General features: G+C 41.5%; 1 protein-coding gene across 1 annotated transcript in view; it reads left to right on the plus strand.

The window, feature by feature from the left end:
* Positions 1–24,801, plus strand: part of LOC134344530 (WD repeat-containing protein 48) — a 115,762-nt gene that overhangs the window by 83,207 nt on the left and 7,754 nt on the right. Inside the window, exons 13-17 of the mRNA XM_063044493.1 lie at positions 963–1,059; positions 14,704–14,799; positions 18,285–18,390; positions 19,525–19,612; positions 22,856–22,932. Of these exons, the coding sequence (XP_062900563.1) occupies positions 963–1,059; positions 14,704–14,799; positions 18,285–18,390; positions 19,525–19,612; positions 22,856–22,932 (464 nt within the window). The remainder of the gene's footprint in view (positions 1–962; positions 1,060–14,703; positions 14,800–18,284; positions 18,391–19,524; positions 19,613–22,855; positions 22,933–24,801) is intronic.

The following is a 24,801-nucleotide window of genomic DNA, read 5'->3' on the forward strand; positions in this document are numbered from 1 at the left end:
CACTGTATGCTACTGGAGTCTGGTCCTGATCTGTCAAGGATCGCCTGTGCATCAGCCTCCCCACACTAAACAAAGTCATGCACAGGAGGTCTCCATTCAGGGAATAACCCCTAAGTAGAACATCACACTCAACTCGAGTGATCGCACTACTATTATTTAGTTGTTTCTGTAAGAATTGGAGAACTTTATACAGATTCTGTGATAAACATATGTCCTTAGCTCTTTTAGCAATCCCTTAGTCAGATGCTGATTAGAAACCGTACCTAAAAAGAAGAATCACAATCACATTGGACCCCAACTCACGTCCAACCCAACCATAGATCAGCCTTCAACTACAATTTAATTATTTGTGGGATCAGGTGATCACCGGCATTTGTTGCCTGTGCTAACCCTGAACTGAGGAGGCATTTAAAGGTCAGCCTTAGAGTTAGGCATAGCTGGCATATCGCACGCAGTCTGACGTCAAGTTCAGAGAAAATTGACGCTGTGCTTTTTATTGCAAAGAGCCAACTACTTAGAATATCTGCCATGTTCTAATCCGTGAGTCACTCCTTCGAAAGAGCAAATCACAACATGTTCCCAGTAACTCGATGATAAATTAGTTTTAAATTTGTATGGGAATTGCAATTGCTTACTTTTGCCAGTGTTTCTGTCAGGGTTGTGTTCCGTGTGCATGTTGTTATCCGGCATTTTCCAGTCCTTGGGTGGGCGATAAAGTTTGCACTACAAGATTATCATGGCGTCATTGCTTTTAAGTTTATTGAGAAGAAGGGTGCAATGGATTACTGAGAAATTCTATAAGCAGAGAACATTATTAAGAAAAATGCCTAGACAAGAGATAATGAGCTAGATTGAAGTTTTGCTATCAGTGCTGTCGTGATAAGCTGCAAAGCTGTAGATTTTTCCATCTGCCTAATTAGCAGTGTCTAAATTTGTGTTTGTGTTCTGTTTCTTTCTGGTAGATGTTGACAATTACTTTAGACGAGAGTGACTGTTTTGCTGCCTGGGTGTCAGCAAAGGATGCTGGATTTAGCAGTCCAGATGGATCCGACCCAAAGCGTAAGTAGTTAATGGCTAGGTTGAACTTGGGGATATTCTACGGTGACACTTTATCTACAGTCTTTGACAGAAAGGATAAGTGTTGGCTCTGGGTTATTTGGAGTCGTAAGCCAATCTGTAGCGTGATACGAGAATGCAAGTGTAACTTTAGTATTGTGGTATTCATCCCAACAGTGCTGCTTTGTGCAAAGTGGAAGATGTTCCTTTGATTCATAATTCTTTAAATAAAAGACTATTTGGTCTAAACAACTCATGTCATTAGTCCTGAATATTGATTCTGCCCAGTTGCTGATTAGTTACTGATTAGATTCAGTATCCTTATGTGAACTATCTTCTTATTATGACATGAGCTTTGTTTTATTACCAAAATCCCAAAATACATGCTAGGTGGTAACAGGGAGAAAGTCAGCAAATGTGAGGTACGGACGTGAGATCGGAAAATACACCATATAACTTAGGAACAGAATTAGGCCATTTGGCCCATTGAGTCTGCTCCACCGTTCCATTATTGCCGATTCCTCTCAATCCCATTCTCCTGCCTTCTCCCTGTGACCCTTGACATCAGAATCAGGTTTATTATCACCGGCATGTGACGTGAAATTTGTTACATTAGCAGCAGCAGTTCAATGCAATACATAATCTAACAGAGAGAAAAAAAATAAATAAACAAGTAAATCAATTACGTATATTAAACAAATTTTTTTAAAAACATGTAAACAGAAATACTGTGTGTTTTTTTAAAAAGTGAGGTAGTGTCCAAAGATTCAATGTCCATTTAGGAATCGGATAGCAGAGGGGAAGAAGCTGTTCCTGAATCGCTGAATGTGTGCCTTCAGGCTGTTGTACCTCCTACCTGATGGTAACAGTGAGAAAAGTGCATTCCTTGGGTGTTGAGGTCCTTAATAATGGATGCTGCCCTTCTGAGACACCGCTCCCTGAAGATGTCCTAGGTACTTTGTAAGATAGTACCCAAGATGGAGAAAGCTAGATTCACAACCTTCTGCAGCTTAGTTCAGTCCTGTGCTGTAGCCTCTCCATACCAGACAACCTGTCAAAATGCTCTCCACGGTACAGCTATAGAAGTTTTTGAGTGTATTTGTTGACATGCCAAATTGCTTCAAACTCCTAATAGAGTATAGCCACTATCTTGCCTTCTTTATAACTACATCGATATGTTGGGACCAGGTTAGATCCTCAGAGATCTTGACACCCAGGAACTTGGAACTGCTTGCTGTCTCCACTTCTGATCCCTCTGTGAGGATTGGTATGTGCTCCTTTGCCTTACCCTTCCTGAAATCCACAATCAGCTCTTACTGACGTTGAGTGCCAGGTCGTTGCTGCGTCACTCTACTAGTTGGCATATCTCACTCCTGTATGCCCTCTCATCACCACCTGAGATTCTACCAACAATGGTTGTATCGTCAGCAGATTTATAGATGGTATTTGAGCTATGCCTAGCCTCACGTCCTTTCTATTCAAGAATCTACCAACCTCCACTTTAAATGCACCCAATCACTTGGCCTCCACAGCCGACTGTGGGAATGAATTCCACAGATTCACTACCCTCTAATTAAAGAAATTCCTCCTCATCTCTGTTCTGAAGGGACATCCCTCTAATATGAGGCTGTGCCCTCTGGTCCTAGACCTCCCCCCCACTATAGGAAACATGCTGTCCACATATAGGCCTTTCAATATTCAATAAGTTTCAATGAGATTCCACCATAGTTTTCTAAACTCTAGCGAGTACAGGTCAAGAGCCATCAAACACTCCTCATATGTTAACGCTTCATCTCGTGAACTTCATCTAGACCCTCTCCAATGCCAGCACATCTTTTCTAAGATAAGGGGAATCCTACAAAAAGTAGTGGATACGGCCCAGTCTGTCACGGGTAAAGCCCTCCCCGCCATTGAGCACATCTATACGAAGCATTGTTACAGGAAAACAGCATCCATCATCAGGGACTCCTCCCGCCATGCTCTCTTCTAGCTGCTATCAGGAAGAAGGTGCAGGAGCCTTGTGATTCACATCACCAGGTTCAGGAACAGTTATTATCCCTCAACCATCAGGCTCTTGAACCAGTGGGGATAACTTAACTTCACTTGCCTCATCATTGCAATGTTCCCACAACCAATGGACTTGCTTTCAAGGACTCTTCATTTCATGTTCTTGATATTTATTGCTTAATTATTTGTTACTATTATTTCTTTCTTTTTTGTATTTGTGCAGTTTGTTACCTTTTGCAGACTGGTTGAACACCCAAGTTGGTGCAGTCTTTCATTGATTCTATTATGGTTATTATTCTATTATGAATTTATTGAGTATGCCTACAAGAAAATGAATCTCAGGATTGTGTATATTGATATATATGTACTTTGATAATACATTTACTTTGAACAAAACCGCACACATTATTCCACGAGCGGTCTGACCAATGCCTTATAAAGCCTTGGCATTACATCTTTGCTTTTATATTTTAGTCTTCTGAACTGGCACTTGCACTTCTTCTCATCATTTAGTTTAATGGTAATACATTACACATTGGCCTCGCTTTTAACAGTATATCATTGTCCATCACGAGCTGTCCTTGTGAAGGTCAGAATCAACTTTCTTGTCACTGACATATGTCATGGAATTTTTGTTTTTGTAGCAGCAGTACAGTGCAAGGCATTAAAAAAAAATTGCTTCAAGTTACAATAAAAAATAAAATGAGTGGTGAGGTCAGGTTCATGGACCGTTCAGAAATCTGATGGTGGGGGAGGGAGAAGCTGTTCCTAAAACGTCAAGTGTGGGTCTTCAGGCTCCTTAGCACCTCCCTGAAGGTAGTAATAAGAAGAGGGCATGTCCCGGCGGTGAGGGTGCTTAATGATGGATGGCGCCTTCTTGAAGCATCCTGTTTTGAAGATGTGCTGTGTGTGTGTGTGGTGCGGGGGGGGGGGTTGGGAAGCGTGTGCCCGTGATGGAGCTAGCTAAGTCTACAACCCCCTACAGTCTCTTACGATCCTGTGCATTGGAGCCTCTAGACCAGATGGTGATGCAACCAGTCAGAATGCTCTCCGCAATGTATCTGTAGAAATTTACTTTTGACTCGTAGCACCACAGAAGAAATATCTAGGTTTTCACCTGAAACTTCTCTCCCTCCTGTCACTGCCCAATTGTCAATTTGTAATCTAGCCAAATTGTTCTGAAGGCACGTTTACAGCCAGAGGAGGGGTGGTCCGAAAATGAAAAGTGTCCCACATGGTGAGAGGAATTTTGTTCAGAGTGGACTTGAAGGGTGTCTACAGCAATCAGTGGAGAACAAAGTAAAGAACTTCAGTATTCTCAAGTTGCTGATACTTCCTTCTGCTTAATTTAGTGTTGTTACTGAAATGAAACGTTGACAACAGAAATCTCAGAAGAATTACCTTAGATGTTTTGTAGATGTTGCCATATGTCAGCAGTTGACCTCTGGTAACATGTCTGTGCTAAACACGTTCAAAGACGGGATTTATTTGTTTTAAAACATTTCCAAATAAATTAAAGAACTCTCACCGCAACATTTCATCCAACCTTTCCTAATAGTTTTTTTCCACGAGAGATTTTTTTATATGAAAGCATATGCTGAAATCTATGTATCAACCTTTACAGAGAGTAAAATAATTACAAAATGCCTAGAGTTAACGTGCAAAATATGCTGAAGAAAAGAAACTGATTTCACTGCTGTGACAGTGCTTTCATTAGGCCATTTCAAAGGGAGAATATTTCTTTTATGTAGAAAAGAAATTTAAATGTCATTGCACTGAAGAAAAGCGTCAAAGGCAGTCTGAAATATCATATTTATCTTCCTTGTAAAGTGTATAATTGTAATGTTCAAAAGATGTTTTGGCGATTTCCTTTTACGTGTAAGTAGTTCTTTATGACCCGTTCAGCAGCTTACTTCAAGTCTGGAATTCTGCCAGTTTCCTGCTTAATGTGAACTCTATATTTCTGTAGTGCCAGTTGCTTCATTTGCTTCTGGTTATGAAATGATAACTGCATCATTCCTACACAATTATCTAGACAGCAGTCTGTTCATCTTTATCTTTCATTTGCAAAATTATTGACATGTCATTCTTGGCCCTTGGGTTTAAAAAAGAATGCGCTAATAATGAGAGAAGGGACAAATTTATTACTAGTTATTACTGATAACAAAAGATATGATGGCAGTAGAGAGGATGTTGGCTTAGGGGAAAATCAAGGTGTTGTTAATTTCGGTTGGTAAACAGCTGAAGGTATGGTGGAAGCAGTCTATCAGCTTTCAAGTAGAGATAGTAGTGTACAAAGATCAAAGTAAATATTATCAAAGTACATATATGTCACTATTTACAACCCTGAGATTCATTTTCCTGCAGGTATACTCAATAAATCCATAATAGAATAATAACCATAATAGAATCAATGAAAGACTACACAAACTTGGGCATTCAACTCGTGTGCAAAAGATAATAATAATAATAATAATAAATAAATAAGCAATAAATATTGAGAACATGAGATGAGAAATCTTGAAAGTGAGTCCATGGGTTGTGGGAACATTTCAATAATGGGACAAGTGAAGTTGAATATAGTTATCCCCTTTAGTTCAAGAGCTTGATGGTTGAGAGGAAATAACTGTTCCTGAACATGGTGGTGTGAGCCCTGAGGCTCCTGTTCCTTCCTAATGGCAACAGCAAGAAGAAAGCATGACCGAGGTAGTGGGAGTCCCTGATGATGAATGCTGCTTTCCTGCGATATGTTCATTGGTGGGAAGGGCTTTACCCATGATGGTCTGGGCCACATCCACTGTTTTTTTGTAGAATTTTCCATTCAAGGCCTTGTTGCTTCCATACCAGCCAGTCAATACACTCTCCACTACACATCTTTAGAAGTTTGCCAAAGTTTAAATGACATGCCGAATCTTCACAAACTCTTAATGAAGTAAAGGCCTAACCATGCTTCCTTCATAATGGCACTTACATGCTGGGCCCAGGACAGGTCCTCCAAAATGATACCACCGAGGAGTTTAAAGTTGTTGCCGGAATTATATAAATTAGGGCTGTATGTGAAAGAGTATTTCAATAATTAGTCGACATAGACCTGGTAACCCAAATAATTACTGTAGAGAATAAATTTGAGAGCATGCACAAGATCAATTCTTGGTTCTGTATATTGAGAAGTCAGTGATGACACAGGCTGTATTAGATCTTGTAATAAGTTTTTAAAAACCTAATTGATCTGGTAGTTATAAAGCCTTTATGGGACATCATACGAGACCTCGGTTGAAGACTAAAAGTTCAACATAAAACCAGAGAGTTAAATTTCAGTTCAACTACCTATGAGGCGTGAGGTACGAATTCACTGTGATAGATGTGGGAAATATACTGCAGCTCTATAGGGCCCATGTAAGATCACACCTGTAATATACACTAAGTATTTTTCACAAAGTAATTAACATCCACTGGGAATGCCACAACGTTACACTGGGTTGATTTCTGGAAAGTGGGATTTACTGTATGAACAGAGGATTAGATTAAGCTGACTGGTCCGGTATTTGCTTGAGTTTACAAGAGTGGGATGTGTTCTCGTAAAGAACTTTTTTGAGGCTTGACGATGATGTCTTCCCTAGTTGGGACATTGAGAACTAACATCACGCACTCAGTGGCTCTGCCATTGAACTGGACTATCTTCACCAAGAAGGCCAAGACTTTTTGTAATTCTCATAGAAACAGAAAACCTACAGCACAATACAGGCCCTTTGGCCCACAAAGTTGTGCCGAACATATCCCTACCTTAGAAATTACTAGGTTTCCCTATAGCCCTCTATTTTTCTAAGCTCCATGTACCTATCCAAAAATCTCTTAAAAGACCCTATTGTATCCACCTCCACCACCGTTGCCGGCAGCCCATTCCATGCACTCACCACTCTCTGAGTAAAAAAACTTACCCCTGACATCTCCTCTGTACTTACTTCCCAGCACTTTAAACCTGTGCCCTCTCCTGCTAGCCATTTCAGCCCTAGGAAAAAGCCTCTGACTATCCACACGATCAGTGCCTCTCATCATCTAATACACCTCCATCAGGTCACCGCTCATCCTCCGTCACTCCAAGGAAAAAAGGCCGAGTTCACTCAACCTATTCTCATAAGGCATGCTCCCCAATCCAGGCAACATCCTTGTAAATCTCCTCTGCACCCTTTCAATGGCTTCCACATTCTCCTCTCAGGAGACTTGGTGCTAGGTATACTTAAGATGGTGATCAATAGATTCATGAATATTGAGATATTCAGGGTGTGTGTTAATACAGGAAAATAATTAAAAGATCAGCTGTGATTGTGCTATGGGAGAGCAGGCACCAAGGACTGATTGGCCTGCTTAACTTCTCAGGTGTCTGGTTATGTATATCACAAAAAAACTAACGCACAGAACAATATGTGATGGTGGTTAAAAAGTCAGTTAAAGATGGTACAATGAGATGTTGCCTCTTGTGACAGAATTCAAGGCATGACTGGATGCAGCATTAAAATTAGATCTATTCAAGTGTGAAATCAGCATTCTTCCTTTAAGTATTGAGATGTTTTTTATCTTCCCAAAAAGACTTTTGCTGCTGGTTCATTTAAAAAATTTCAAGTTTGAGGTTAATGTTTGCAGGTAAATCTCTCTTGGTAAATCTCTCTTCTGGGCAGTGTCTTTATAAGACGGGTGACCCCAGCCATTATCAATACTCAGTGATTGCATCACCAGGACTTGAGATACGCAGCAGCTACTCATCCACCGCCTGCTCTCATGGCTTCACATGACCCTGGTTGTGGGGCTAAGCAGGTGCTACACCTTGCCCAGTGGTGATCTGCAGGCTAGCAAAGGGAAGGAGCACCTTACAGCTCCTTCCGTAGAGAGGCATCTCCATCCTGCCACCCGGTAAGTATATAAACTAAAAGGACCAAAGGCAGCTATATGAAATTGATTGCTGAACACCTGTTTTTTAATTAATTAGTTACAATGTGTTCAGGGAGCTCCAATTTCTGCATCTCATCTCCTCAGTTCTGATAGCAGGGTGTTGGCCTGAAACACATTTTTCTTCATAGATGGTTCCCGACTTTAAGCGCTGTGCAGAATTTTCCACTTTTATTTCACATTTCCAGTACTTATTGTTCTATATGTTCTTGATTCCACCTCCCATGTAACTGGGGACCCAGTTCAACCACGTGCTTACCTTGTTGGCTTCAAGCAAAATTTATCTGGACGAAGACTAGATTTAGGTTAAAGGCTCTCCATCAGACTGAACTGTATATTCTCCATCTCCCTCAGCCTTTTGATTTGCTGCAGCAGTTCTCTTATATAGGAGGGAGTTGTAAGACTTTATTCTGAAATTGAAATGAACTCCCTTGAAGTAACCTCCAGAAAAGAAACTAAAGCAAAATGCAATTAGTTTTTTGTTGGCAGCAGGTATACCTGTGATGTTCTGCATAGGAAGACAAAAAGTTGCTACAGAATAATTTTTAAACATGCTTTACATGATATTGTGCAAGTGAAGAAATATTAATGCAGATATAGCCATAAAGTCACAGAAACAGGCCCTTCAGCCCATCTAGTCTGTGCTGAATCATTTGAACTGCCTGGTTCCATCAACCTGCACAGGGACTATAGCCCTCCACGTCCAGGGAAACATTTCATTCTTCTTGTTTGCTTCAGTGAAGTTTTATTTTGCAGTCATTTATTCTTCACCTGTGGGGATAGTTGACTTTTTGGACTAAGTTGTTATTGCTATTGGTTTATTATTATCACATGAACCAAGGTACAGTGAAAAGCTTGTCTTGGTGTTCATGCAGATCAATTCATTGCACGGTGCATTGAGGAAAGTGTAACGCAGGTAAGCAAAGTACAAGATCATAATGAGGTAAATTGTCAGCTCAAGAGGCCAGCTATTTGCGCAAGAGATCATTCAGTAATCTCATTACAGTGGGGTAGAAGCTGTCCTGGAGCCTGGTGGTACGTGCTTTCAGACTACTGTATTGCTGGGACATGGTACCATGTTATTTATTGTACATTTGATTCTAGCTTATTTAATGAATACTGTGATATTTTAAATTGAGCAGCTGCTAGGCAGCATGGTGCAAACGCTTACACTCTCCAATCAGAATCAGGTTAAATATCACTGGTATATGTCGTGAAATGCAGAATTAGGCAATTCGGCCCTTCAAGTCCATATCACATAGGAGTGCAATTGAGCCATTTTGCCCATTGAGTCTACTCTGCCATTCCATCATAGCTAACTTATTATCCCTCTCAACCCCATTCTTCTGTCTTCTCCCGGTAACCTTTGATGCCCGTACTAACGAACAACCTATCAACCTCCACTGTAAACATACCCAATGACTTGCCCTCCAAAGCTGTCTATTGGCAATGAATTTCACAGATTCATCGCTCTCTGGCTAAAGGAATTTCTCCTTGTTTCTGTTCTAAATGGACGTCCCTCTATTCTGAGGCTGTGCCTTCTAGTCCTAGATTCCCTCATTATAGGAAACCTCCTCTTCACATCTACTCTATTGAAGCCTTTCAATATTCAATAGGTTTGAATGAGAACCCGTAAGAACATAAGAAATAGGAGCAGGAGTCGGCCATCTGGCCCATCGAGCCTGCTTCGCCATTCAATAAGATTATGGCTGATCTGGCCATGGATTCATCTCCACCTACCTGCCCTTTCCCCATAACCCTTAATTCCACTACTAGGCAAAAATCTATCCAACCTTGTCTTAAATATATCTACTGAAGTAGCCTCCACTCCTTCATTGGGCAGAGAATTCCACAGATTCACTACTCTCTGGGAAAAGCAGTTCCTCCTCATCTCCATCCCAAATCTACTCCCCCGAATCTTGAGGCTATGTCCCCTAGTTCTAGTCTCACCTACCAGTGGAAACAACTTTCCTGCTTCAATCTTATCTATCCTTTTCATAATTTTATATGTTTCTGTAAGATCTCCTCTCATCTCCCCTCCATTCTTCTAAACTCCAGCAAGTACAGGCGCAGAGCCATCAATCACTCGTCACACGTTAACCTTTCATTCCCAGAATCATTCTCATGAACCTCCTCTGGACCCTTACCTTTTAAGGAAAGATGCATTATAGGTTTAAAACACTAACAAGGTTGATGGTCTGTCATTTCAGCCTGAGCTATAGTTTGACTACATCCTGTATCCATATACCTGCCAGAAGCTGCCAAGCGAACTTCTAACTTCATTATTTTCAAACAAAAGATCGATTCATTGTGTAGATTTCCATCAATGCCATCTGAAGCCATTTCTGATTAACTGACACTTAATTCTAAATGGCCTATTGCTGAGATGCACTGAAACAAATCAGACTGTTGAGTTTGAATTCAGTTCATTGACAATACCAGTCTGTTAGAAAAAGGAATTGATGCTTCTAGGAGAATGGGAGGGGAGGCTACCCCCCCTCCCCCTAGGAGAATGCAAGAATTACATGTTATGACCTAGAAGTTAGTTATTAAGTATACTCTTCTTCTCCCCCACCCCACCATGCTGTTTCTCCAGATAGGTTTCCACTTATTTACCTACCTACATATCTATCTATCTGTCGATACAGTGCTGAGCAGGCTCTTCTGGCCCTTTGAGCCCCACCACCCAGCGACCCACCTGTTTTAACCCTAGCCTAATCACAGGACAATTTACAATGACCACTAACTGGTACGTCTTTAGAATGTGGGAGGAACCCAGAGCACCTGGAGGGAACTCGTATGTTCACAGGGAGGGACGTAGAAACTCGTGTGTTCACAGGGAGGGACGTAGAAACTCGTGTGTTCACAGGGAGGGACGTAGAAACTCGTGTGTTCATAGGGAGGGACGTAGGAACTCGTGTGTTCACAGGGAGGGACGTAGAAACTCGTGTGTTCACAGGGAGGGACGTAGGAACTCGTGTGTTCATAGGGAGGGACGTAGAAACTCGTGTGTTCACAGGGAGGGACACAGAAACTCCCTTCAGACGATGTTGGGATTGTACTCTGTACTCCAACGCCCTGAGCTGTAATAGCATCACGCCAACTGCAGTGCTACCATGTCACGCAGAAAAGTTTTCAGTGTTGCTTTCATGTGCTTGCAATGTCCTGCAGAGAACTAATGAACTAGTGAAGGCAGGGTTTGTAAACCTGCCAGACATACAACTGACCCCAGCGGAGTTCTCCTATTGTTCCTTCTTGGAATAAAAGCTTTGCAGACAATTATTGTCCACTTCCAGTTGTCCTGAGGAGGTGGTGATGGGCTGGCTTCTTAAACTGCTTTCAAAGAAATTTGCCACAACTAGGAATAGGTATAATGCAGCTGTTGGATCTCGTGATAAGAGGTAGCCTATGAAATAGGTTCAAATGGCGTGACACCTGCTGCAGGAAAACTAAGAAAAATTCAGATTCAGCTATACTACAATTACTGAAAAGTCACTGAATAGTCACACACATGTAGGTAGTTAAATAAACATACAAGCAAGCATAGGAAAAGTTAAACTAAAAGAAAAATAACAATTTCACACTCAAGTCCAACACAACTAATGATAATGAATGTCTGATATGGGCCAGAGTTAATAATTGCTGCTTGACCCCTTGGCTTCAAGAGCAATTTTTTTTGCGTGGTAATTGGACAGAGTCATGGTCACCTAGTTACCGATTTTTAAGTTGCTTTTAAACATAATTCAAATTCTGTACATACACAACATACTGGAGGAATTCAGCTGGTCAGGCAACATCTATGGAAAGGAATAAACAGTCAGTGTTACGAGCTGTGACCCTTCATCTGTACTCTCAGCCTGAAACATCGACTACTTATTTTTCTCCCTAGGTGCTACATGACCTGCTGAGTTCCTTCAGAATTTTGTATGTTTGCTCTGGATTTCCAGCTTCTGCAGGATTACTTCTGTCAGACAACCGATGCGGAAGGAATAATAATCAATGTGCCCGATCGATACCATTTCATGCGAACTGTGGCACCAAGTCGGTTTCTCTCTCTCTAGATGGTTCCTGGCCTATTACAGCATTTTCTGATTATATTTCAGATTTGCAGTGTTAACAATGTTCTGCTTTTGTGCCATGATCACACTTCAGTCCACAGCTCACTTTGTCTCCAGTGTTGGGGCAGACAACTGAAGTTGTTTTTCTTTGAAATGTTCCAACAAAAGCTTAGACTTACTGTAAGCTGGGAAATTTTAAAGATTCTGTTTTCTTAAATCAAATTTCAATGCACTACACATCAGACACAAAGCTGGGAGAATTTTTCATACAATGAGTTTGCAAATCTTATCGTATTACTCTTAAGTAGTCAAATTATTAGCAAGGGAATTATAGCATATTGAAATATATGGGAAGATTATGGACATGGAATTAAGGTAACTCCTATCTGGAAAGGGGCCAAATAAGGTGCTTAAACATTAAAACTGAGTAATTCAGTGCCAATTGCATTGAAACATGTCTCTTCGTTTTTATCCTGTGTGGCTGAAGATAATGTAGGGGTCTACTGATAACTTATCTCACAAGTGAAGACAATTATGAAGTGTTGAATAGGCCACATCTGGAGCATGGAGTTCAGTTAAGGAAGGGCATGGAGGTCTTAGAGAGTGTAGACTGGTTCCTGGGAATGTAACTGTAACAGTCGGAGGCCTGTTATCTGTGAGTCCACTGGAGACTGGAAGCCCATCCTGGGATTGGAGGACCGGTTTTGTGTGTGTGTGGGTGGGAGGGTGGAAAATGGCTCATTTTGCTGTTGTCGATTAGTCATTTGTTGTGTTCTGTGCTGTTCTGCCAAGCATTGTGTGCATGCCATGTTAGCACTAATGAGAGGCAACACTTCCAGGCTGCCCCCAGCACACCCTTCGGTTACCTTGGTTGTTAAGGCAAACAGTGCATTTCACTGTATTCACCATGTTTCAGTACATGTGTGATAATAAAATGAACTTGAAAAGTTTTATTCTTCTTGGAGTACAATTACAATGGCTTTAAAGGAGGTGTGAGAGAACAAAGTCATGGTGGGTTTGGGTAGGATAAGATAAAGTTATTTCTTTACTCGGTACTAAGACGCTGGGGCACAGTTGCAAAGCAAAGACACAGTGGGTCAGCTTTTTTTAAAATACAGTAAGTGGTTAGGATCTGCAGTCTTTTCTGGAAGCAAAAGTGATTTGGGCTTTCATAATGAAATTTGATACCACAAGGGAAAAATAATTTGCCAGACTATGAAGAAAGATGAAGGGAATGGGACTGAATGAGATTACTTCATACGGAACTGGAATGGAGTAGATAGGCTGAATGACCTGCTGAACTTGGATCAGTTTTAATCTTCATTCATCAAAAACTTCCTTACGAATGCAGGCACAGTCTGGCCAAGCTGAAACGCCAGTTTCTCTATTTTAAATTCAATGTGCTGTGGCACCACTGGATGTCCGGAGTTTGTTTTCAATGTATTGGCTTTTCAAGAGCTGAACAGTGTATTTTCATTTTCACTTCCTTGCAAATTACTTAAAAAATTCCAAGAGAAAAAGTAACTTGAATGAGCAGACATGTTGTCTCTTGTTAAGGTATGAAGATCAGCTTCTTATTGTTAAATGTTAGTAAATACAAAATAATCATGTGCAGATTGTGTGTGACATCTGGGACATGAAACATTGGATGCATTTGATATCCATTGAATTCCGGCTCTGGGAATTAATTGGGAAGGAGGAATATCTACTTTGTACTCTTTCAGTGGTGGGGTGGAGGTACATCTCTACCAAAAGAGTTATAAGCCGCTCCTTCTCTCTGCTAGCCTGCAGGACACCCTTGGACAAGGTGTAGCACCTGCTTAATGACCACCCCGTCCACGCCCCTCCCACCCCTGCTCATGGTCACTTGAAGCCATGGGAGCAGGTGGTGGATGGTTGTAAGAGTGTTGATAATGGCTGAGGTCACCTATCTTGTAAAGACGCTGCCCAGAAGAAAGCAATGGCAAGCCACTTCTGTAGAAAATTGGCCAAGAACATTCATGGTTATCCATGATTGCCTCCATCAGACGGCATGGCACATATTAATTAATCTTGGATAAATGAAAAATAGTATATATCTATGTTTGCAGATGTCATTGGTTTATTTTAAAAAAGGGATGTCACAGCTAGTGGAACGCCTCTCGTTTCAATTCTATTCTGTGATGCTGGTGGTATGGAGTTTACCCATTCTGTCTGTGAAACATGCATTTCCTCCAGGAGCTCATGCAGGTTTCCTCCTGCACCCCAAGCTCATACAGGCTTAGGTTAGTTGCCCCAGTGTCTGGGCCATGGAGTCATAGGTACAGCATGGAAACAGAACAGGTCCTTCGACCCACCTTGTCCATTCTGACCACCAACTGCCCCATTTACACTAACCTTGCATTAATTCCATTTTTCCATCCTCCCCTCATTCTCATCAACTGCTCCCGGATTCTACCGCTCACTTGCACACCTGAGGCAAGTTACAGTGTCCAATTAACCTACCACCGCAAGGAAGGAGGACAGAGCACACAGGGAGAATGTGCAAACTCTACATGATCGGCACCCCGGGTTAGGATTGAGCCTGGGTCACTGTTAGTTGTACCACATCAGAATGTGGAGAGAATTAATTAGTTGGGTATTTTCATTTTGATTTCAGTGAACCTTGGAGGACTGTTGCTTCAGGCTTTGTTGGAGTATTGGCCAAGAACACACATTATTCCTATGGATGAAGAGGAAAATGAAATGAATATAGGTCAGTATTTCGTGTCAAAATTGGGTACAAATTATTAAAATGTAATCAGATAGTGTTATGATGACATGAAGGCTTTTAAGATTTATTTTGTTAACTTCTTTCAAGAGTCTCTAAACCAGGGGTTCCCTACCTTGCTTAATGGTATTTGTCCATGTCATAAAAAAGATTGGGAACACCTAAAGTAACAGGATGTGAGCACCCATTACCTGACTCCTTATTGATGACATGGACGAAGTATTGGGTGCTAATCTCTTCCAGCATGTGGAAATAAATACTTGCACAGCTACATTGGCAGCTCTGAATACTAGGCAGACTTGAGCTCTGCCCTGTTTGCTCCAGTGGTACGTTCTTTGTTCCACAAGCCAATCTATTGCCATTTTGTTCAAAGTATATCCAGACTGATTTTGGAAAACGTTGTGGTGTGCTGTCAAATAAAAATGCACAAGGGAAGTGTTGTGCCAGGATGATCTTAGAGAGAGCCACACGCAAAAAATGCAGGAGCAAGCCAGGCAGCATCTGTGCAAAGGAATAAACAATCAACATTTCAGGTTGAGACTCTTCACCAGGACGCGAAGCTGCCTGACCTGCTGAGTGTAGTAGTCTGGATTGCCAGCATCTTCAGAATCTCCTGTGTTTATCATCTTAGAGAGACCTTGGTCAAACTTTTGACTGGTTGATTCAAAAGTTGAAAACTTGAAGTTAAAAGAGAACATAGCAATCAACACTCAAAAGAAAGATGTCTTATTAATTATTTAGTTAAAGAGATGATAAGCCTATTCACTAGTATTGAGCATGTGGTTTTGTGTCATTTGATGGTAAAATGCATTTTATATCAGAAAGAGGTTGAGAATGGAAGTGAAGTGAGGCTTGGTTAAATGATTTGTGAAAGACTGAAAACAAGTTTTAAGATCTAAACTTGCAGAGTGAGGTACTTTCATGATGCATCCTTCAAGCATGGGAATGGGAACAAAGCAACTGGAAGAAGGAAACATGCGTTCATATTTACTTATCACATGTACATCAGTGTAATGTATCAACAATGTTGCGTTAACAAGGCTGTGCTGGGGTCACCACACAGTCCGGCACTAACGTAGTCTGCCCCATCATATTCGGCAGAACCACATAAGCAACAACAGCGAAACAAGCCCCTTTCATCCCTTCCACACACACCCACCACTTCTTGCTCTCACTGTCACACATGCTCTCTCTCGCACGCTCTCTCTGTCTCTCTCTCTCTCATTCTCTCACTCTGTCTCACACACTCTCACTCACTCTGTCTCTCACTCTCTCTCTCTCACTCACTCACATTCTCTCTCTCTCTCCCTCTCTCTCTTTCTCTCTTGTCAAAGGTTTACACATGTGAGTTTTTATTTCCTTCATCATTGATGGATTTGTCTTAAAATTCTGCATTTCTAGCTGATTACAATAAATTATTTTCTTTCTTGGGTTGCTCATATAGTTTTCAGCAGCTGTCTTGCATGAGTTTGGTGAAGGAACAAAACCATTAATCGTGTTTAATCTTTTTCTTGTCCTTTTACGTTTTCTGGTTTGCAATGTTACCTGAGCAGAATGTTTGCCTGAGTTCAGTTAGTTCAGTCTCCTGAATGCTATATGTGCAGACCTGATTGCTAGCATAAGTTACTACCAGCACCTGATGTCAGTGACATTAATGAATCTTGCCATTACTTTTCCAAAGAAGTATGGCCCCTAAATGGGCTTCTGTGTGGGTGTTAAATACAACACCTAATTTCAGACAGTATCAAGGAGTTAAAAAAGTAATTGGCAAAATTCTGCTGTCAGTCACATCGTTGCAGTTCCCCTCCAAAAATTATAAAAGCTTTTAAATATGGAAAAGTTCAAAAGTTTTCACAAAAAAAGCTGTGGCTATCAGCTCAGTTTTAAAGCTGGTGTTTTATAGAGTCAAACAGTATGGAATCAGCTCCTTTGCCCTAACTCATCTGTGTTGATCATAATGCCTCCTATCTAGTCCCATTTGCATGAATGTTTGGGCCATATCCCTCTCTAGAGTTTCCCAGCCTGGGGTCTTTGGACCCTTCAGTTAATGGTAAGGCTTCATGACATTAAAAAAAGTTGGAAACCCCTGCTCCAGATCTTTCCTATCCCCATAACTGTCCAAATGTCTTTTAAATGTTAGTGATTTTCCACACCTCTACCACTTCCTCTAGCAGCTCGTTTTATATTCCCAACAGCCTCAGTTCAAAAATAAATTTGCCCCACAGGACCCTATAAATCTTTCCCCCTCACCTAAAACCTATACCGTCTAGTTGTAGACTCCACTGTCCTGTGAAAAAGACTGCAATCCACTTTTTCTATTCCCCTCATGATCTAATAAGCTTCTATATAGTCACCACTCAGCCTTCTTCATTGTCCTATTTTACCCAGTCTCTCATTGCTCAGGCCCTCCAGAAACAGCTCTCTCCTCCATTTAAAACACGTGCAAAGGGATTTCTTCTGAGAGTTGTAAATCTTTGTGCTTCTTCTCTGCACCCTCTCTAGATTAATCGTATGGTTCCTACAGTTTGCTGACCAGAAACGCATGTAATATTCCAGGTGCAATCTCAGCAACTTCCTATGCAGCTGTAATATTTAAAATAATTACCAAAAATGGGAAATGTTCTAGTTGAAACATACAAGTTCAGAAGGGGGCCTAACAGGTTAGATAATGTGAGGCCCTTTTCCTCTTGTGGAGGCATACAGCAGTAGCAGGTATATGTGGTCCTCCGTTTAAAATACACGCAAAGGTATTTCTTCTGATGGTTGTAAATCTTTGGAACTTTCTGCTCTAGAACGCTGTAAATGTTGAATAATTTCATATACTCTAGTTTAAGATGTCCAAAGATCCACCATACAGGGAAGGCAATGGGAATGAGGCAAAAATTACTTATTGAAGGCTCCAGCACTCTCAAGGGTGAGATGATCTGTCTTTATCCTTATAAGTAATGTTCTCATAATCTTTCAGTCCCTGGAGTTGATCCCTCCATTCACTGAGATTTTTGTTAATGGTTTCATTCTAATAGTCTTGGTCCAACATCCCTACAATAAAGCTATCAAACACAGGATTTAAAATTAATTGAGTTTCTGTCCATTGTTTCTGTGGCTCAGATTTAGATAGCTCTCCTTTGCTTTCAAAGCTTTAAGATCTTTATAGGGTTGTAATAATGGAAATGATAACAGAATTTGCCTATTTGTCTGCCTGCATTAGGATTCTAATAGACCATGGCTTCCAAACCTGGGGTCCACGAACCCCTTGTTTAATGGTATTGGTCCATGGCATAAAAAAGGTTGGGAACCCCTGTGAGAGATCATCTCATTTTTGAAGCAGTCACAGAACTCATTCAAGCTGTGAAATAATCCGTCGATGAGCATAATTTTGTTATATTCAGGTAGTGTTCAAATTTTGTAAAACAAATAACTTTTAAGACTGAATTTTGGGGAAAGTTAAAAATTTTTTTTTTCCTTTATAGTTAATGGTGAGCAGGAGAACAGAATTCAGAAAGGCAATGGATATTTTCAAGTGCCGCCACACACTCCAGTCATATTTGGTGAAGCAGGAGGTCGCACACTCTTCAGGTGTTGTATAATACCCCTGTATTCTGGTCCTTCTGGCCAAAAGTGAGCTCAACTCAGGGATTCTCATCTGCATTTTTCAATTAACTAGGTCGCCTTACTATCTACAAAATGCAAATTGTGTATGATTGAATATACATCAACTCACCGCATCTGGAATTTACTCTTTTATTGTCTGTTTTTGCACTATGGCTTTAAGAACTGAGTGGCACTGGCAGAACCCAAATTAAACATCAAGAGGGTGAAGAAATGTCACATGGTGGCACCATAGATGATAGTTTCCGTCACGTTAGCGTAACCTAGTGGGCAGTAATTGGATGTCTTCCTTCTTCCCTAACACGTCTGTCCACCATAATGGACAGAGCTCTTAACCGCATATCATCTATTTCCCACACTTCTGCTCTCACTCCCTCGACAGGGCAAAATGAAAGTCTGGTGTGGGTTTCCAGCATCTGCAGAATACCTCTTCGACAGAGCTCTCCTTCCTCCCACCAGCTTTGTATTCTGTAGATAATTCTTTGCTCTTTCTGCCAGCTGCAGCAAGATCCCACCACCAGATGCACATTCCCCTCCCCCTTTAGCTTTCTGAAGGCATCACACCCTTCACGACTCCTAATCTTCTCTTCCACACCTTCCTACCATTGTACTTTCTCATGCAACTCAAGAGATGAAACACCAGACACATAGCATCTCTTCCCACCAACCAGGGACTTAAAGAGCTTTTCCGGGTAAAAGAGCAAATCACTTGTACTTCTTCCAGTCTAATTCACTACATTAGTTGTTCACAGTGTGGCCTCTACACTGAAGAAACCAAACACAGACTCGGTGTCCTCTTGGTACACCTACACTGTCTGCAGGAGGAATCTGGACCTTTAGTTACAGTCAGTTCATGCCACCATCCCATTGTCTCTCTGTTCTCTCAGTCTGTGACTTCTTGCTCTATTATAAAGCCCAATGTAGACTCAGGGAACGACATCCTGTCTTCTGCCTCGGCACGTTGCAATTCGCAAGACTCAATATATGGAATTCTCCATCAGCAGTTACTGAACATGTTCCAACCACTTTACCTGTCCACTATTCACTATTCTTTTATCAGCCGGAAAAGACGATGACATTTTACAAAGTTATTCTTTGCAGGCTTTTGTGCCGAGATGCAGGAGGTGAAACGGAATCCATGCTCCTGAATGAAACCGTGCCTCAGTGGGTTATCGACATCACCGTGGACGTAAGTGATTCATCTGATTCCACTCAGAAATGTTCATGGTGCCTTTGAACGGTGGTTTTATTTTCAGGACTCTTTCACTGTAGTACTTACTCTGTTTAGTTATACCTTATTAATCTCACCTTGAGCAGAACCTGATTTTTATTCTGAATTCATGAGTTCAGCAGCAGTACCACACATGATCAGAAACTGGAATATGACTTCAGACTTTTGTTTTAAACCTTCCTTTTGAGTGCAAGGTCTTTTAAGTCAAGAACAAAACAATAATCACTCAGTAGGCATAAGTGCCTTGGTAAATCACACACATTTCTACGATCATGAAAAAATATTAGCATTTGTACTTTTTGTGAAATATCTGGTTCCACAGAGACCTCACTCCTCGATGCCTCCATTGACCTTATAGTCTAGGCCGGGATTCCCAACCCTTTTTTGTGCCATGGGCGCCTACCAGTAACTGAGGGGTCTGTGGACCCCTGGTCTAAGGCTGTTGACTGTGAAGAGCATCATATCCTGCCCTTGCCTGAAGTTCACCAGATAAGAACTAACTTGGGCTTCCTTTAGTCAAGGTTGGAGTTGTACAGCACTGAAGGTGGCTCTTTGACCAGCCTTGGAGTGTGGGGTGGCACGGTAGCATAGCAATTAGCACTTCACTTCACAGTGCCAGCAATCACTGACTGGGGCTGAATTTCCGTTCGTGATCCCCATGACCGCGTGGGTTTCCTCCAGGTACCCACATTCCAAAGGTTTGCGGTTGGTGAGTTGACGCTGGAAGCGTAGCGACACTTGCAGGCTGCCCAGCACAACCCTCATTGATTTGATTTGATGCTAAACAACAGATTTCACTGTATGGTTCAATGTATATGTGACAAATAAAGCTAATCTTTCTTGCCCATCTATACTACGTTAGAACTGTGTCCATAATGCCTTGCCTATTGAAGTGTCTGTCCAAATACCTCCTAAATAGAGTAATTGGATCTGATTGCACTAACACCTTACGTAGTGTGTTCCAGACCTTAGACAGTCTGTGTGTTTGTCTGTGTCCTCAGATCCCCTTTAAAAATTCTTCCCTCTCACTTTAACATATGGCACCTTGTTTTTGATATTCCCTCACAGGGTAAAGATTTTGACTACACATTCCCCCCCCCCCCACTCTCTCCATAATAAAGAACCTAATCCAAGTAACATCCTGGTGCATCTCCTTTGCTCTCACTCCAGGCTGGATGACCATGGGTTTCTCTCCCAAGTGCACCAATGTGGAGAGAGACCCAATAAGAGGTTTTAAAATTATGAAAGGCAGAGATAAGACCATAATATGTAGGAGCAGAATTAGTCCATTTGGCCCATCGAGTCTGCTCCGCCATGTAATTATGGCTGATCCTTTTTTTCTCCTCCTCAACCCCATTTCCCAGCCTTCTCCCTGTAACCTTTGATGCCATGTCCAGTCAAGAACCTAGCAATCTCTGTCTTAAATACACCTAACGGCCTGACCTCCACAGTTGCACGTGGCAACAGATTCCACAAATCTGGCTAAAGAAATTTCTCCGCATCTCTGTTTTGAATAAACGCCCCTCTATCCTGAAGCTGTGCCCTCTTGGCCTGGACTCTCCCACCATGTGAAGCATCCTTTCCAGATCTACTCTGTCTAATCCTTTCAACTTTTGAAACGTTTCAATGAGATCCCCCCTCATCCTTCTAAATTCCAGCAAGTACAGGTCAAAAGCCATCAAACGTTCCTTGTATGATAACCCTTTCATTCCTGGAATCATCCTTGTGAATCTCCTCTGACCCTCTCCAATGCCAGCATATCTTTCCTAAGATGAGGGGCCCAAAACTGTTCACAGTACTCAAGGTGAAGCCTCACCAGTGCCTTATAAAAGCCTCAACATCACATCCCTGCTCTTGAATTCAAGACCTTTTGAAATGAATGCTAACATTGCATTTGTCTTCCTCACCACCTTCAGGGTGTTCTGCACAAGAACTCCCAAGTCCCTTTGCATCTCAGATCTTTAGATTTTGTCCCTATTTAGAAAATAGTCTGTACATTTATTTCTTCTACCAAACTGGCAGCATTATAGTTCATTTGGCACTTTCTTGCCCATTCTCCAAATCTTTCTAAGTCCTTCTGCAGCCTACCTGTTTCCTCCATGCTACCTGCCCCTCCACCAATCTTTGTTTCATCTGCAAACTTGGCAAAAAGACGGGGAGGGAGGCAAAAGAGGTGGGGACGTGGCACTGCTGATCAGAGATAGTGTCACAGCTGCAGAAAAGGAGGAAGTCATGGAAGGATTGTCTGCCGAGTCTCAAACACAAAATAATCAGCAGATGCTGGGGTCAAAGCAACACTCACAACACGCTGGAGGAACTCAGCAGGTCAGGCAGCATCAGTGGAAAAGATCGGTCGGCGTTTCGGGCCGGAACCCTTCGTCAGGACTTACAAAGGGGTTCCGGCCCGAAACGTCGACCGATCTTTTCCACTGATGCTGCCCGACCTGCTGAGTTCCTCCAGCGTGTTGTCTGCTGAGTCTCTGTGGGTGTTAGGAACAGGAAGGGGTCAATAACTCAATTGGGTGATTTTTATAGACCACCCAATAGTAACAGGGACATCGAGGAGCAGATAGGGAGACAGATTCTGGAGAGGTGTAATAATAACAGGGTTGTCGTAGTGGGAGATTTTAATTCCCCCAATATTGATTGGCATCTCCTTACAGCAAGGCGTTTAGATAGGGTGGAGTTTGTTAGGTGTGTTTCAGGTAGGTTTCCTGACACAATATATAGTTAAGCCTACAAGAGGAGAGGCTGTAGGAATACTATTTTCCTGCTCTAATAAATTATATTAGATAGTAAATAGTATTGGTTACTATTTCCTTTAAACCATCAGGCTACTGATCTGGAGTAGATAACTTCACTTACCCCAACACTGAACTGATTCCACACCCTATGGACTCGCTTTCAAGGACTCTACAACTTGCGTTCTCATTATTATTCATTACTTATCTATTATTTTTCTTTTGATTTTCTTTCTGCTTTTGCACAGTGTTTTCTTCGGCACATTGGTTGTTTGTCAGTCTTTGTATGTAGTTTTTCATTGATTCTGCTGTTTCTTTGTATTTACTGTGAATCCCCACAAGAAAATATGTACTTTGATAGTAAATTTACTTTGGATATTGGTTACTGGCACCAAGTTCTTTATTAATGCAGTGGCTGTAGGCAATTTGCACCTTACTATTTTTGACTCTCCTTTTTCAGAAGAACATGCCGAAATTCAATAAAATCCCCTTCTACCTCCAGCCTCATTCTTCTTCAGGAGCAAAAACACTTAAGAAGTAAGTAGATTGAAATGAAAGAGATCTGAATGACAATTATTTCCTTGCAGCAGCTAATCTGACCCTGTGTTGGTGTTGAGAGCAACTCCCTCTTTAGTCCTTTTGTTCTTTGGACCACGTATACATGAGAGGTATTCAGCATAAGGGAGTCTTGGACTGTTGGGTTCTTGCAGCAAGCGTTGTGTTTAAGATATCAAAGAGATGTGATTTGTAATGTAATATAGTACCAATTGGAAAAGTAGTGTTGTATAAAAACCTACTGAACTTGATCCTATGTTGTTCCTACAATGTTTAATGTGACTATTATAGCTTGATTAGAAATATATAATAAGGCTTTACTTACAGCTAGTCTTGGAGATGTGAACATCACAGTCAAAACCACATTTATTGGCCAAACATTAGTTGCCTTGATAAGGTAGTTAAGCTTTCTCTTTGAAGTACTGACTTTTTAAACTACAAGTATCTTTCTAAAACATTTCTGAGGGGATTAGTAGTCCATTTTATACAGTGAAATCCAAGTAAAGTTCACATAGCAGAATATTTTAGCTCCTGATTATTTCTCTGCATCTGTACTGAGCTGCTAATTCTGATTTCAGTGATCCTCAGCAGCTCCCTTGAACACCTTCACTATAATAGTTCTTGTGTGAATTGAATACTGGTCCTAAGAACAAAATCGTCTTAGTATCTGGGTTCATTGTGCTGAGCTTATACTGTATGTCAGGGATATGCCCTGCCAAGTTCCACCCAGAAAGACCAGCAGCAGTTTAGAAATACTATCACACTTGTGTCTTTACATGTGAATTTATAAAACAGTGGTGCACTTTGAGATTTAAAAATTGATCAGATCAGGATTATTAGAAGCTTCAAGATTGAATTGAAGTGGAGATAAATCTCTACCAAAGGAGGCATAAGGTGTTCTTTCCCCTCACTAGCCTGCAGGTCACCATTGGGCAAGGTGTAGCACCTGCTTAGCCCCCCCCCCCCACCCTCACCCCCCACACACTGATCAGGGTCACATGAAGCCACGGGAGCAGGTAGTGGATGGTCGTATGAACTGCTGGTGCAGATCACAAGTCCTGGTTATGTGACCACTGACGCCAGGCAGACAATCTCAGAAGAGTATTGGTAATGGCTCCTCAGATAAAGGCAATGGCAAACCACTTCTGTAGAAAAATTTGCCAAGAACAGTCATGGTCATGGATAGACCATGATCGCCCACGTCACACGACATGGCACTGAAGATGATGATTATATTTCTGATCAGCAGCGGGAATTGAACCCTAATCGCTAGCGCAGTAAAGTGTAACACTGACCACTATGAGACTGTGTCAAGCTGACTGTGGTCAACTTAAGTCTGTATTGTTAGCTCAAGGTGCAAGTAACATTAAGGGCAGCTTTGTTTATTGCCCATTTATATTTGCCCCAAATCTGTTTGCGTTGCCACCGTTGTAATTGGCAAACAAGAGCAAAGAAGAAGATTGAATTCGCCCTCTCTTGATTCACGTCTTGATGCAAAAACTTTTGCAATTCTGTTCTATTAGAGTTAAAAGTAAACCAGAGTTCGGGGAGGAAACCCACGTGGTCATGGGGAGAAAATACTAACTCCTTGCAGACAGCAGTGGGAATTGAACCCTAATCGCTAGCATGGGAAAGCGATACACTGACCACTATGAGACTGTGCTGCCCGTGAAGGTGCAATTAGTTATTTACCGTGGTATCCTTGCTTAAAAGCAAGGAATTCAGTAACAGGAACACTAAAGGGTCTGAGGCTCCACTGAATCCCTTCCTTTTAATTCTAACAGTGCACAGGTTGAGATTGTTATACATGTGTATAAAATTTTAAAGTTCAGAACCTTCTACGCGGGGAAG

This window comes from Mobula hypostoma, chromosome 3, assembly GCF_963921235.1.
Source record: "Mobula hypostoma chromosome 3, sMobHyp1.1, whole genome shotgun sequence".
Lineage (NCBI taxonomy): Eukaryota > Metazoa > Chordata > Chondrichthyes > Myliobatiformes > Myliobatidae > Mobula > Mobula hypostoma.